Source organism: Podarcis bocagei (genome assembly GCF_964188305.1).
Source record: "Podarcis bocagei genome assembly, chromosome: 1".
In the NCBI taxonomy this organism is placed as follows: Eukaryota; Metazoa; Chordata; class Lepidosauria; order Squamata; family Lacertidae; genus Podarcis; species Podarcis bocagei.
The window spans coordinates 22106793-22122030 of NC_138125.1; the positions used below are offsets into that span (position 1 = coordinate 22106793).

Consider the following 15238-nt stretch of genomic DNA (forward strand, 5'->3'; position numbering starts at 1 on the left):
TTTGGGCATAGTCAAATAAACCTTTTTTATTATTTGTAACCTCTCCTGAAAGCCTCAGCTTATTCTGAGCTTTTGAGCTACCTGACCTTCTCCCTGCAACTGTTGGCTACTTGTGGATACTACACCTGCATGAGAGTTAATAATAAAATACTGTTAACCTGATCTTTCAAATGGTACAGGGGTCTACACGCCCCAAATGATCATGGAGTGAACGCTAGAGAGCACACATGAAATAAACGGCATATTTTTTAAGATTGTGAGAAAAGAAAGAAAAACGCCAAGTGATTTTGCAGACAACTCAATCAGTGTTTTATTTCTTCGGATTGGGAACATGTGACAGTATTCACTCCGATACCTAAAAACATCTTATCAATCATGCTTCATATTGGAAACTCCATGTTTTCTGTGCTACAACACAAGTTGAGAAATCATGCCTCAGTAGGATTCGTGACTTTTCCCATGAAGGTGATGGTATCCTCCTAAGCAATCTCCAACACAAAGGGGCGATTGGAAGCAAATACACGACGAAGGGATCTAGCAACAATTTCAGTGGCAGTAGTAGCTGCAGCTTCAGTGCCATTCTTGTAGACATTTATATAAGCTCTGTAAATAGCCTGCAAAGAAATACAAAGAAATACAACAAAAATTAGTGTCTGACTCAGATTGCAAGATTGTGTCTGACTCAGGGTTTTATCATGAGAAAATCTAGGCATTCAAAACAAATAAATCCACAAACCAGTCTTAAGAAACAACATCATGTGGTCGTTTCTCACTCTGATTACCTATTGATCTGGTTCCTCTAACCAGTTCTGAGCATCATATTTTTGTATCAGCCAGCCTCAAGGAACTGATGGAATTTTCTGAAAATCTTGATGTCAATCTTCTCCATAATTATTTTTTTCCTAGTTCTTATCTCTCTCCCTTACTGTTGATGAGAAGCAAGATCCCCATTCCAGGCTGATTATGCTATAAATACGAACATTTCTTTCATATATACATAATATAAAATATTATCATATTGCTGTTGTTGTTGTTTAGTCGTTTAGTCATGTCCGACTCTTCGTGACCCCATGGACCAGAGCACGCCAGGCACTTCTGTCTTCCACTGCCTCCCGCAGTTTGGTCAAACTCATGCTGGTAGCTTAAAGAACACTGTCCAACCATCTCGTCCTCTGTTGTCCCCTTCTCCTTGTGCCTTCCATCTTTCCCAACATCAGGGTCTTTTCCAGGGAGTCTTCTCTTCTTGTGAGGTGGCCAAAGTATTGGAACCTCAGCTTCACGATCTGTCCTTCCAGTGAGCACTCAGGGCTGATTTCCTTAAGAATGGATCGGTTTGATCTTCTTGCAGTCCATGGGACTCTCAAGAGTCTCCTCCAACACCATAATTCAAAAGCATCAATTCTTCGACGATCAGCCTTCTTTATGGTCCAGCTTTCACTTCCATACATCACTACTGGGAAAACCATAGCTTTTACTATACGAACCTTTGTTGGCAAGGTGATGTCTCTACTTTTTAAGATGCTGTCTAGGTTTGTCATTGCTTTTCTCCCAAGAAGCAGACCTCTTTTAATTTCGTGGCTGCTGTCACCATCTGCAGTGATCATGGAGCCCAAGAAAGTAAAATCTCTCACTGCCTCCATTTCTTCCCCTTCTATTTGCCAGGAGGTGATGGGACCAGTGGCCATGATCTTCGTTTTTTTGATGTTGAGCTTCAGACCATATTTTGCACTCTCCTCTTTCACCCTCACTAAAAGGTTCTTTAATTCCTCCTCACTTTGTGCCATCAAGGTTGTGTCATCTGCATATCTGAGGTTGTTGATATTTCTTCTGGCAATCTTAATTCCGGCTTGGGATTCATCCAGCCCAGCCTTTCATATGATGAATTCTGCATATAAGTTAAATAAGCAGGGAGACAATATACAGCCTTGCCATACGCCTTTCCCAATTTTGAACCAATCAGTTGTTCCATATCGAGTTCTAACTGTAGCTTCTTGTCCCACATAGAGATGTCTCAGGAGACAGATGGGGTGATCAGGCACTCCCATTTCTTTAAGAACTTGCGATAGTTGCTGTGATCAACACAGTCTAAGGCATATTACTCTTATAATATTATAAACACTAGGTAGCCAGCACATAAACAGATAAATACAAAAAGTTTATATAACTGGATAAAAGACATATTTAGTAATATACTTTAAAATTATGCTGCAGTAATACACACAGCATATAATTAATCAGCACTATAGTATATTGTATTTTAAAATGGGGTTTCAGAGTTTTTAGGGGGGGTGAATGTTTTATGTAGATTTTCAGTTTCATTGTTCTGTGTGGCACAATGACAATAAAGATATCGTATATATCGTAAAAAAGAATTACAGTGCCTGAGCAGGTCAGACTAAAGCAGGTATGTGATAAACGAGACTGTCTGCACAAAGCTTGCAAATATATCAGATTTCTCCTCCTTCTCCAATGCTAACTGCAGTTTTCGCAAAGCAATTGGTACCGAATCATCTGCTCTTGAAAATTCTGTGTCAGAGGTGGGGAAACTGTGGCCCTCCTGATGTTTTTGGATCCCATCAGCCCCAGATAGCATGACCTAGGGAAGAGGGAGAGCTGGGGCTTAAGAGTCTCTCCATCAGTTCTGTTGGGAGACCAGCTCCATTGGGGCTCTCCCCTCAACTGTCATCAAGCACCACTCATGCCCTTAGGCCAGTGTTTCCCAACCTTTTTTGGGCAAAGGCACACTTGTTTCATGAAAAAAATCTCGAGGCACACCACCATTACAGCCCCGTGACGTCAGCGCGCAGCGTCACGCCGGGAGGGACGCACGAAAGTGTAAGTTTCAATTTTTTCCCCTCCCCCTTGCCTTCCTTCTGTGCCAACCGCCAAAAAGCCAAGAATCGCGGGACCGCCGGCGGAGGGGGGGAGGGCGAGCGGAGGCAGCGGCGAGCCCCGTTCCTCCCCATCCGCCCCATTCCGTGCAAGGAGCGCGAACAGGTGTGAGAAGGGGGTCAAACCTGCGGGTCGGCGCCGGGGAACCTCCAAGCTTTGGGGGTGGGGGGGAGGAGGCAGCAAAGCGAGGCAGGAAGGAGAGCGCGGCTTGGCTGGGTGAGCTTTGGCAGGGGCAGGGAATGAGAGCCGCGAGGCGGGCGCTGCGGGCGGAGGCGCTGCCCGCCGAGCTCGCAGGCAGCCAGGCAGGCAGACGGCGAGAGCCCCGCGCTGGGCAGCCTCTCCTCCTCGTCGCCGCCCCGCCTCTCGCCGCCCGACTCGCCCGCCTCCCTCCAGGCAACATCTCGCGGCACACCAGGCAACATCTCGCGGCACACTAGTGTGCCGCGGAACAGTGGTTGAAAAACACTGCCTTAGGCTATAGTAGAGGGAGAAATGGGTTTTTGGTGCCTCTTAATCATCCTAGCTGGAATAGCAAATATTTAGGCTCCTCCTCTCCATGAGAGATGGGATTGTGGTTTCAGTACCCCAAATTATGTTCATTTGAACATAATTCAGACAAGAGGGTACCTCTGTAGAAAATGGAGGATGCAAGAAAATATAGATCAACAGGTAGAATTTTGAGAAGCCTACCTTGGAAATCTTCACCTCACGCTTCCCACGAATTCCAGAGAGGTCTGCTTGATCTATTCTCCTGTTGAAAGAGGAACCAGAGGCTAGTGAGGTATTGCTTCGGAAAAAAATGTGCCAGGAGAATTTTGGGTGTCATATGGCAGGACACAATTCTAATCAAAGATGTGCTCTCCCAAGCCCACATTCCTAGCACTCCTGTCTCAGCGATGTCTATGCTCAACTGATCCTGTTCTGGAATTACAAGGGACTTGGTCTTTACACAGCCTATCACTACCCCTCAACCTCACAACAATACATTTACACCTACAAATATGTACTACACTCTTTCCACTATAGCATGCCCACTTACTGTGATTTTGTAGAATTCCTCCATTTTAACAAAACGTCTTTGCTAAGAGCATTTTCCAACTGCTTCATTTTTCCTTTGTCAGGAAGAATTAAAAATGATGAAACGTAAGGGAGCTGCACTACCTTGCAGGACAGGATCATATCATGGTAAGTCTCAAACCAGCTGTCTTTGTTCATCATAGGGACTTTCAGCGTTGTTTCCTCATCCACATAGAAGTCTCCTTCTCTTGTATTCAGAGAATTGAAACGTTTTTCACAATTGGCTTATGGAAAGAACAATAACAGTATACATGTCATTTAGTTCTTCAAAATATTAATTGTCATACTCAGAGCTTTTAATAAAAGCTCCTGTTTTTGTGGCATGTTGTGGCATTTTGTGCTGAGATACTTGCCTTTATTGCTCTGTTCTTAATCTAGTTCCCAATTACTTAATATCATTAAAGCCAAGTCCTGACAAAAGCTGACTCAAGATAGCTGTTCAGCTCCCAGTGACACTAGGGCCAAGGCAGTGGAAATGGTCAGAGGGGGAAAGAAAATTTTCTTCTCAAGAGTATGTATGTGATTGGTTGCATTATTATCAGGTTAATGAAATGTTTAAACAGGATTGTAAAGAGTGTGGTTATGTGGGAAAGGATTCAAAATTTCAAACAGAAATACTAAGTAACGACTATAAAATTTTATCAAAAATGTATAAATTGTTGCTGGAATGGTATACAAAAGATGACGAAGTTAAATCAGTGATTGGGCCAGGGATTTTGGATATAATATACAATTGGATGATTGGATAAAACTATGGAATGAAGGATTAAGATTTACGGCATGTACTGCGTTAAAGGAAAGTGTTATGAAAATGGTATATAGATGGTATATTACACCAGTAAAACTTGCAAAAATGTATAAAACATGTAATAAGTGTTGGAAGTGTAAAGAAAAAGAAGGGACATTTTATCATATGTGGTGGGAATGTAAGAAAGTGAAAGGCTTCTGGGAAATTATTTATAATGAATTGAAAAAGATGTTAAAATATACATCTGTTAAGAAACCGGAGGCTTTTCTTTTAGGAATTGTAGGAAATGAAATATGTAAAAAAGACTGTAAAGGCTGGGGAGGGTATATTTTAAAGGCAATATTAAAATTAGAAAATGTGTAAACAAATAAATAAAACGGAAGATTGGCTGAGAAACTGAGGGAAGTAAAAAAAAAGAAGATTATGTGATAAATTCTGATAATGGTCGTATAAATTTGTATTTGAAAATGAATAAAAATATTATAAAAAAAGAGAAGATGTTCTTCTCACCAGTCTCCGAAGGAAGGTCGTAGTAGAATTGGACTATCTTCACAGAAGGCAAATCTCTGTCACCTTCAGCAAGAGAAGAATGGTCATCGTCCCCCTTGTGGTGACAGTGGGCAAAAGCACAGAGCCCAGCCAGAAGCAAAGACGGGTAGATGTGAGGCATTGTGTTCCTCTGGAAGTTCTCTGGGGGGAGGGGATCACATTTAAAAATTATCATTGCAACTATACAATGAAGGATGTTGGCATTGTGTTTAGGTCTATTTTATATTAACATGGCAGACAATCTTTATTTGTTGCTTTTGTCCTTTCCGGTCTCTTAAGCTTCTCTGGTACTGTTGTGCGGAGGACTCTGGCTTGCATTTCAGCTATTGTCTGGCATTCTGGCAGAAAATTTTAAAAACACCCACTTTCCCCCCTTTGGGCAGAATATTAGGGACAAAGTGATCTTTGTTAAAACCCATGTTTTTGTTTTAAAAAAGGAAACAAATGTGCCAGCACTCATCATGAAGACTCATCATGAAGTTGCTATAGGAAGTTCCAAACATTTAACAATTAAAAAATAAATAAATGGTGCCAGTACTGTATGCCCCCAGAAAAAGCACAGGTTAAAAACATTGTCAATTACCCAAAATGGAATAAGGTAAAAGACAGCAAAATTTGTCTGATGCTATTTCTTTTTTCTTTTTTCATTTTATCTTTCATTTTAATTTTGCATTGTTACATTCAGTTACACCTTTTATTATTCTTTACAATACATACTATCAACATATATATTACTGTCTATTCGTTTTTCTGATTTATACCATTGTGACTTCGCTCCATCCATGCTCAGCTTTCAATATTATTCATTACTATAATATTGTGTTACGGAAAATTATTTACATATTCCCCATTAGTCACTTTTCTTTTTTTAACCTTAACTTTACGAACTTCAGTCAATGCATATCAATAAATCTGTTTTGAAATGATGTTTTGTCATGTATTCTTCCACACATTCCCATTCTTTCTTTAATTTTTGATTTGATTGGAATCTAGTAGCTGCTGTCATTTTAGCCAGATCTATAAATTCACAAAGCTTGTTTTGCCACTCCGCTACTGAGGGAATGGTGTCCCCTTTCCAGTTTTTGGCTAATGGTAGTCTGGCAGCAGCTGTGGCACATAAAAACACATTTTTCTTATCACCGGGGATGTCTTTTGAGACTAAGCCTAGTAGAAACGCTTCTGGCTTTTTCTCAAATGATGTCCTAAACATCTTTTTTAGTTCTTCGTGAATGTTACTCCAGAATGTTTTTATTTTCCCACATCCCACATCCCCACCATACATGATACATAGTTCCCTCCACCTCTTGACATCTCCAACACAAATTTGATTTTAATTTGTATATTTTGGCTAGTCTGATGGAAGTCATGTACCACCTACATGACTTCAGTACGTGCCTGATGCTATTTCTAACCACCCTTTGCAACTCCCCATTTATTCTGCAGCCTCCTTTTCAACCCATTTTTCACCATCACCTCCTTTTTCATACCTGCTCCTCTTCTCTCCTTTCCTGACATCTCCATTGACACACAGACCACCCCCATGGTACCCTCCAAGCCACCCTCTGCTGTAGCATCATTGGGAAAGGCACGCTTGATACTTACGGAACGTTCAGAGGTGTCTCTGGGAAGAAGCAGGGAAAACTCTTTGCAGTATGTGGCTATTTATGTTGGGGCACTGTCTCCTTCATTAAACACAACGGACTAAGCCAAGAACAACAAATATTGACTATGGCTTGCATTGCTGGATACCATCATCATCAATCTTTTTTATGGTCCAGAGACCCAACAAATCATTACAAAGCAATACACAATTCATACAGCCTACCTCCAGGTTAAACAAGCATTTTGTTCAGAATATAGGGATCGTTGGTTCTTGCAACCACCGATAAAAACTTTGCCACTGCTAATGTTCCAGCATTTGTCCTGTCTTCCAATAGGAACCTGACATAGTTAGCCTCTGATTTTCCCGGGAAAGGAAATGTTAATAAAAGTTCAGCCCTGGCTTGCTCATATTTTGCACAGTGCAATAAAATATGTTTTATGGAATCGATGTCTTGAGCACACGAGCAAAGTCTGTCCTGGTAGGGAACTCCTCTCAACCTGCCATCCAACACTCCAGAAGGAAAGACGTTTAGTCTGGCTTTGGTGAAATACTTTCGATAATTTGGTACTGTCAGATTTTTAATGTAAGTTGTTAACTTAAAGACATGACCATATTGTACTCCTACTGCCAGCAGACTAAAGAATGTGTGTGATCGAGATCGCAAGTCACTGTGTGCATTAACCCATAATCTTTGCTTTAACATCTTTAGGGCGCCTTCATAACCCAGGTAATACAGTTGGGAGGGGGTGATAGACCAATAGAGATGGCTTTTTTAGCCATAGTTTTCTGCCATTTGCTGACAAATTCCTCATTGGTCAGGTGTTGGTACAAACCCTTTTAAACATTTCAAACCCTTTTAAACATTTCATTAACCTGATAATAATGCAACCAATCATATACATACTCTTGAGAAGAAAATTTTCTTTCCCCCTCCTACTGCCAGCAGACTAAAGAATGTGTGTGATCGAGATCGCAAGTCACTGTGTGCATTAACCCATAATTTTTCTTTAACGTCTTTAGGGCGCCTTCATAACCCAGGTAATACAGTTGGGAGGGGTGACAGACCAATAGAGGTGGTTTAGTTGAAATTGGGCATTCAACAGCTTCTAACAGAAGTATGGAGTTGGGGACACAGTTGGGTATCTGCAGCAGAGATCGTAGAAATTTTGCCTGAAAGCCATCTACCTTTGGCAGGTCCCCATTATGCCAGACATTTGCAGCGTACAGGAGTTGGGAAACGGGTTTTGCGTTGAAAACCCTTAAGGCTGCTGGAACATATTTGCCTCCCTTTGTGAAAAAGAATCTGAGTATGGCTAGCTTTGTGATCTCCGCCTTTTGAAGGGACGTTTGCCAGTGGTGCTTCCAAGATCCTGTATGATGAATTGTGAGCTCTAGTTAACTGAAGTATTTGATCTGTTCAAGGTTATGGCCATCCAGCACCCATTTAGACCGGGAGAAGCTTCTTTTGAAAACTAAAATTTTAGATTTTTCATAATTAATGGATAAACCATTTCCAGAACAGTAATCAGAAAATTTCCTAAGCAGAGAATTCAAACCCGGTCTGGAACATGAGATGATGGCCGCGTCATCCCCATATAACAACAAGGCGGTCCTTCTCATTCCTATTTTTGGAAGGTGTCCATTAAGCTCTCTTCTAGGTCATTTAAGAATAGACAAAACAATGTGGGGACCAAAATGCATCCCTGTCTCACCCCCCTAGTCATCTGGATACTGTTTGATAACTGACAAGTGTCCTGCCGACCGCATCAGACCTGCAGTTTGGTTCCATTGTACAGGGCTTTTATAAGAAAGAGGAGTCGTTTGTCCTGCAAAATCAGATTTAATTTAGACCATAGCTGGGATCTGGGGATGGAGTCAAATGCTGATTTCAGATACATGGAGGCCACGAAGAGTTTACCCTTTAGAGGCCTGGTATACTTCTCGGCTAGGAACGAGAACCGGCTTGGCTTCATTGTGGTGAGGAAATTGTTATCAGCTCTCCCACTGGTTCGGTAGTGATGCAACCATTCTTAGGATATGCACAGTGTTGTTGTTCTTGGGGTTGAGTTGCAACATTTTCCCAATTTCCCGGCATCGATGGTGTTATGTGAATTGCTGGGACCATCGGGGGGTCTTCGTCAAAGACAATTAAATCTGTCTCTTGCTTTCTGTGTGTCACATTTCCCTTGGGAGGAGCGTCACTTGGCATTGGCTGATCAGATTCCAGCTGGGGTAAAGAGTGTTGAAATTCTGGATCTGCCAAAGGCGTAATGGAGTATCCTATCTTTGAATTATTTAGGGGTAGCAGAGTCAGAAAATGTCAGCATGAGTCTAGTGTGCTGGGGGTCCGTGCAAAGCAAGTTTATCATGATCAGAGTGTTGCAATGAGTATTTAGTAAAAGCTTAAAGTTTCTCTTCACACTGTCGATTGATTTCCAGTAGGGCAGCATACAATTAAATGGATATATATTGAGAGCTACTTGAGTGCTTTGTTGGATCAGATCCCTACTTTCACTTTTGTTGTTTTTCCTATTTGTGGTCTCTCGGTTATCAAGTCCAGACTGGTTACACCCCTGTACACGATGGTCTAGGGGGAGGGCAACGCTGTGGTCAGTCTCTTTAGTACTGAGTGAGCTATTTTTGGCTGCCAGAAGCACCAACACCATCAGGATGTTACCTTTTCTAATTTGATGTTTATTTCCTCCACTGTTCTTGCAGTCAGCAGACAGTGGTCCGCGAATATTTCTGCATAGAGCGGTTCCCCCTCAGATAGCAGTTCATGGAATAGTTCACTAGTGCTCATCTCAGCATACAGTTCTGTGATTCTGTGATTCTCCTCTGGGTGATCTCCACCCATTAAAGCATCCCCACCTACCTGGGAATGGGTTCTATTTGATGTAGTAGGTTCTGAGTTCTGGGCTCTTACAGAATCGTCCATTTTACTCTGCTTGCTCTTCTGCTGTGGGCTGACTTGTGGAGATGAGGCCGGTTGCGTCTTTTTCCTAGACATTTTCCCAGAGATAGAGCCGCTACTAATTTCTGCTATAAATCAGGAAGCTTGGCGTCCTCCCACGATAAGGTGGTGTTTAATCTCCACTCCTGCTGATATGTAGTTGGTAGGTTGAGTTGAGCTGCAGTCACGAGAACCTGCTCGCCATCAGTAATCAGCCTTACGCCAAGTTGGATTCATTTTTTTTTAATTCTTTTTATTGAATTCCTTTTATACACACAACAAGAAAAAACAAATACATTCATACTAAAAAGATAAAAGGAAAAAAAGAAGTGAGAAAAGAAAAAAAAATCAAATAAGGTAAGAAAGAGGGGGGACAAAAAACTACAACAAAGAACGTAAAAGACAACGACTTCCTTCCCTACTGATTTCGGGTATTTACTTTCAATAGTTTCATTTTTACCGCTGGTATATTATTTTTAGTTTGCACATCGGAAGTTTTAAAACAGACCTGCTGTATTTGGTAAGTTTTTAAAATTACCTTCAAAATAAACCATAAATTTGTTCCACTCCTCTTTTAGCTTTGTATTTCTGTGATTTCTAATTCTTTGTGTCAATCTTGCCAATTCAATAAAGTCGTATAGTTTTAATTGCCAATCCCTCACCGTTGGAAGATTTGTGCTTTTCCAATTTTGAGCGATTAGCATCCTGGCCGCTGCTGTTGAATATTGAAATAGAGTTTTATCTTTTTCCTGAATTTCTTTCCCGACCATCCCTAGTAAAAAGGCCTCTGGGTTTTTGGGGAATGTGTATCTAAATATCTTTTTTAACTCATTATATATCTGGTCCCAAATTTTTTTGATTTCCTCACATGTCCACCACATATGTATAAAAATGCCTTCTTTTGTTTTACATTTCCAGCAAGCCTTGTCTGCAGTTTTGTACATTCTACTCAGTTTTTCTGGTGTTAGGTACCATCTGTAAATCATCTTTTCCAAATTTTCCCTAATTGCAGCGCTTGCTGTAAATTTTAACCCCTCACTCCACAATTTTGACCATTTTTCGTATTCTATATTATGCCCCAGATCTATCGCCCATTTGACCATAACTTCTTTGATCTCTTCATCTTTAGTTTCCCATTCCAGTAGTATATTGTACATCTTAGATAATATCTTCGATTTACTTTCAATTACTTCAATCTGAAATTTCGACTTCTTTTCATTCATTCCTGTTTTTTTATCTTCTGTCCATTTTGCATTAATTTGATGATACTGTATCCAACCCGTCAACTTCTCCTTTAATTCTTCATATGGTCTTAGTTTCCAGCTGTCTTGGGATCTTACTAGTAGATCTTCATATGTCAATTTTCGCTCTTCCATATTTGTTTTTTTAATTGATAAGATATCTGTTGGGGATAGCCACCAGGGTGTTCTCCATTCCAGCAGTTTCTTATTTTTTTCCCAGACTTCATACAAAGAACCTCTAATGATATGGCTCAAAAACCTTTTGTGTACTTTTTCTTTATTTGACCAGAGGTAGGCATGCCAACTGAATCTATTGTCAGCCCCTTCCAGGTCTAATAAGTCCGTGTCCTCTAAGGTTATCCAGTCTTTAACCCAGCAAAGACAGGCCGCTTCATAATATAATTTTAAATCAGGTACTGCCAGTCCTCCTCTCTCCTTTCGGTCTGTTAATAATTTGAATCTGATCCTTGGCCTTCTTCCCTGCCATATGAATCTTGAAAAAGTCTTCTGCCAGTCCTTAAATATTTTAGTCCCTCTGACGCCAAGTTGGATTCAAAGAGCTTAGTAGCCAACATTTATTGTGTACAGTAAAAAAAAACATACTCTCTGCCTCCAGCCCAACGTTTCTTGTGTTCCGTACTCCAAAAGTAACAACCAGAAGAATGCAACTTTTGCCTCTGCCCGCAGACAAAGAGAGTGCCATATATGGGCATAAGGTCAACACACCAAATCCCGTAATAAATCAGGCTATGCTACGTGGGCCAATCATTAATCTAGCATGAGGTGTTCATGCGCTCATCATGCTCCAAGCAATGCCTCCTGCTACAAAATCACCCTGCAATAATAAAAGTTTTTGTTCATGCTCTTATGTACAAACAATCATTTCCCCACACTGCAGCTAATTAAGGCTTTCTCCGAGACTTTCCAAGACTTTCTCTAAGACTTTTAACTCAAGCCCTTAACTCAAGTTTGTGAATATAATAGCTGCCAAATGACAGAGATAAAATACTGAGGCTGATAAAAGCTAATAAAAGACTGATAAAAATAATAAAAACCGCATCAACTGATGCGGAGCTCAAGTCAATGCTACCACTAACAACGCCATCTTGACCTTCCACCACCTCTGATGGAAACCAAGAGTCCCAAGTCTACAGCGTATGGTCCCCTCCAGTGAGGATAAAATTGGGGGTGTCAATGGGTTCTCCTGGCAATCTCATACCCCCAATTGTCCCATTTTAAGTGGGACATCATGGATCACAGAAGCCAATCCTGGATCCTGTTTGGATCCTGGAATGTCCCATTTAAGAGGGGCACTCTGGCACAAATCAACAGGGCCAACCCTGCTGTTTCTAAAGGTCCTGAAGGCAGGCCAAGAAGGAAGGGGGAGGAAGGAAAAGGAGGGAACTCATGCCTGTAGTAAAAAAACTTCCAGGGCTTATGGGAAGGTCTTGATTTTGGGGAGAAGTGTCTCCCTCTGTGTGTGAGTGACAGCTCTAGTTCTCTGGTGGCATAGAGAAGCAAGAGATGGAACTGGCTGATGGGTGGATGTGGGTCAGAAAAATGCAGATCACACAACTGAAGTTGAATCCTGAAAAGAAAGAGGTGCTTTGTATTCTGGGCAGTGTTGCAGCTCCCTCTATGGATCCCCCCCCCCCGTTATCTTTTTTTTAAATATAATTTTTATTAACAGGCCAATCAAATCACATTAATTCCAAATCACATTAATTCCAAATTATACAGCCAGATTTTTAAATTTTTGTTGGGGGTACCCATACTTCAAGCTCCGAAAGGGGTCCAAACATCACTCATGTTGCTGCTTTAATTAAACAGTTCTATCCAGTTCTCTCCAGATAGTCTCTTTGTTACTTTCCTCATCTTCTTGTTGTTATCATATATTCCTTTCTTTGCGATCTCTGATAATCTTCACAAGCGGGTTGAAAACAAACATCCTCTGTGTGGGTTTTACACTCTCCAAAAGTCATATCACATAAAGAACAGACGCCATTTCCACACCTCCGTAAAGAACATTTCCTCCGTCTGTCCGTTGATTTCCCCAGGCTTGCCAGACATATCTCAGGGGGCCCTGCCAGGTCAAGATCACATTCCGATAGCCATACATTCACATTCCGATGACCCTGGTTTTCCTCCCCCTCGTCCTTCTATGTGCAAGCCTGTCTTAGCGAAACACCATTTGTGTCATAAAACTTTCTTTCCATTCCCCGATGTTTCTACCAGTCCTCTCTTTGATCAGTAATTCATTTCCACTCAGTTCTTGATCTCCTACTTTGATTAATAATTTGCAACGATTTTTCTCTCTAGAGGGGAGGGTTATTGGTACTCACATAAGACCCCCAAAAAGAAAAGTTTTTTCCTTCCCCCCCTTTCCGTTTCACTCCAACATGAATGTCTTTTAATGATGATTCTTCACTTGATTTATTGTTCAGCCTGTCGCTCCGCTCACATAGATCCATTAATCAGCAGTCTTTACTCCCGATCTTCACTTGATGTATGTGCATTAGCTTCTTTCCAATTATATATTTCCAATTATATATTTCGAGCTAATGCGAACCAGTGCGTGGATTAGAGACAGCATCAGGGAGAGCCGGCCTCACTCAAGGGCTTCGTGCCAAGTGCCCACACCCCCTTATTTCGAATCCGGGGGTGAATTATGGACACAGCTGGCAAGGCATTCCCCCCCCATTCCCTTGCGGGGGGGTAAGGGAGGCTGCATATTCCCATATCAGCCTCTTAATTACCTCGTGTGGGTCGTGTGCAATTAAACTATTTGAAAAGGACACTATCTGAAACAGACTTACTAGAAATTGCAGAGTGGTGCAGGCTGCCTGTTATTGGAGCTGGGCAGTGTAGAGCAGCCACTTTGAAGTTGAAGGAAGGGAATTTAACAAATAAGATGATGACGAGGGTTTGAAGACGCTGAGTAATCACTGAGAAGGAGGAAGTGACAAAGACAAAATTGTGAAAGTGAGGTTTAAATGAGGATAGAAGCTGGCGAGTTGAATAAATAAGAACACAGTGACACCCAATGGACAAAGAAAGAAAAGCAGCAGCAAAGGAAAACTGGATGAAAGATAAGATCCTCCAAACAAAGAGTAAGAACAAGTTAACCATAGATGGAAAAGAAATAATAATTTTATGAGAAATCCTACCCAGGTTGATAAAAAAGAGACAGCAATTCCAATTTCTAACAAAAACATTAAAGGCCAAATCATCTGCTCTTGAAAATTCTGTGTCAGAGGTGGGGAAACTGTGGCCCTCCTGATGTTTTTGGATCCCATCAGCCCCAGATAGCATGACCAAGGGAAGAGGGGGAGCTGGGGCTTAAGAGTCGCTCCATCAGTTCTGTTGGGAGACCAGCTCCATTGGAGACCAGCTCCCCCCTTACCTGTCATCAAGCACCACTCATGCCATTAGGCTATAGTAGAGGGAGAGATGGGTTTTTGGTGCCTCTTAATCATTCTAGCTGGAATAGCAAATATTTTTGGCTCCTCCTTTCCATGAGAGATGAGATTGCATGGTGAGTTCACTTCCCCCAGTGGAAATAAAGACACATGACACAGATATTTTAGGTTAATGGGCTAAATATGGCCACAACTTTATTGGTTACAGGTGATGAGTGGTATTGGCTTAGGCATTGGTCCTAACCGACTATCCGGCTTCAGCCTGTTCGCTTGAAGTCCGGGAAGGGTTAACCATCAGTAGGGGGAGTCCTGCTGATGCACATCAACTAGGAACTCCCCTGGGGTCACCACTCAGGGGCGTGCCTTAGGCCCTCACCTCCACAGGCTTTGGACAGGGAGGGCCACGCCCCCCGGAATCCTTTATCGGACTACCGTTTGATATGCGAGGGAGGTGATGGCGCTTCCTCCCCCCTTCCATCTACATAACAATACCAATGCCTAGCCGCCACTCGAGCAAAAGCTCACCGCCAATACCCTCAAACCTGCAACCAGTCCCTAATCCCAACCATCATATCTGCCGACCACATATCGTTTCCCACATTGGAAAGATGTACGCCATCCTCTCAGGAGAGGGCCACTTAGCAGAACTGGATGTTGGGGGGGTCAATGACCCAACCCCGCAGAGCTGCCACGCTACACGCCACCAAATGTTCCAAAAGCTCCCTGGCTTTGTTTATCGCAATAGGGCACCGACCG

The 15238-nt window shown here is 41.9% G+C and overlaps 1 protein-coding gene across 1 annotated transcript; it reads right to left on the minus strand.

Moving 5' to 3' along the window:
* Window positions 1–298: 298 nt before the first annotated feature.
* On the minus strand, window positions 299–14853 carry LOC308575473 (serine proteinase inhibitor 2.4-like). Its single transcript, XM_081174198.1, has 5 exons — window positions 13880–14853; window positions 5228–5407; window positions 3932–4193; window positions 3583–3643; window positions 299–614 (listed from the first exon to the last, which is right to left on the minus strand). Exons 1-5 carry the CDS (start codon window positions 14373–14375, stop codon window positions 480–482), a joined length of 1134 nt encoding a protein of 377 aa, XP_081030324.1. The 5' UTR covers window positions 14376–14853; the 3' UTR covers window positions 299–479.
* Between the last annotated feature and the right edge of the window lie 385 nt (window positions 14854–15238).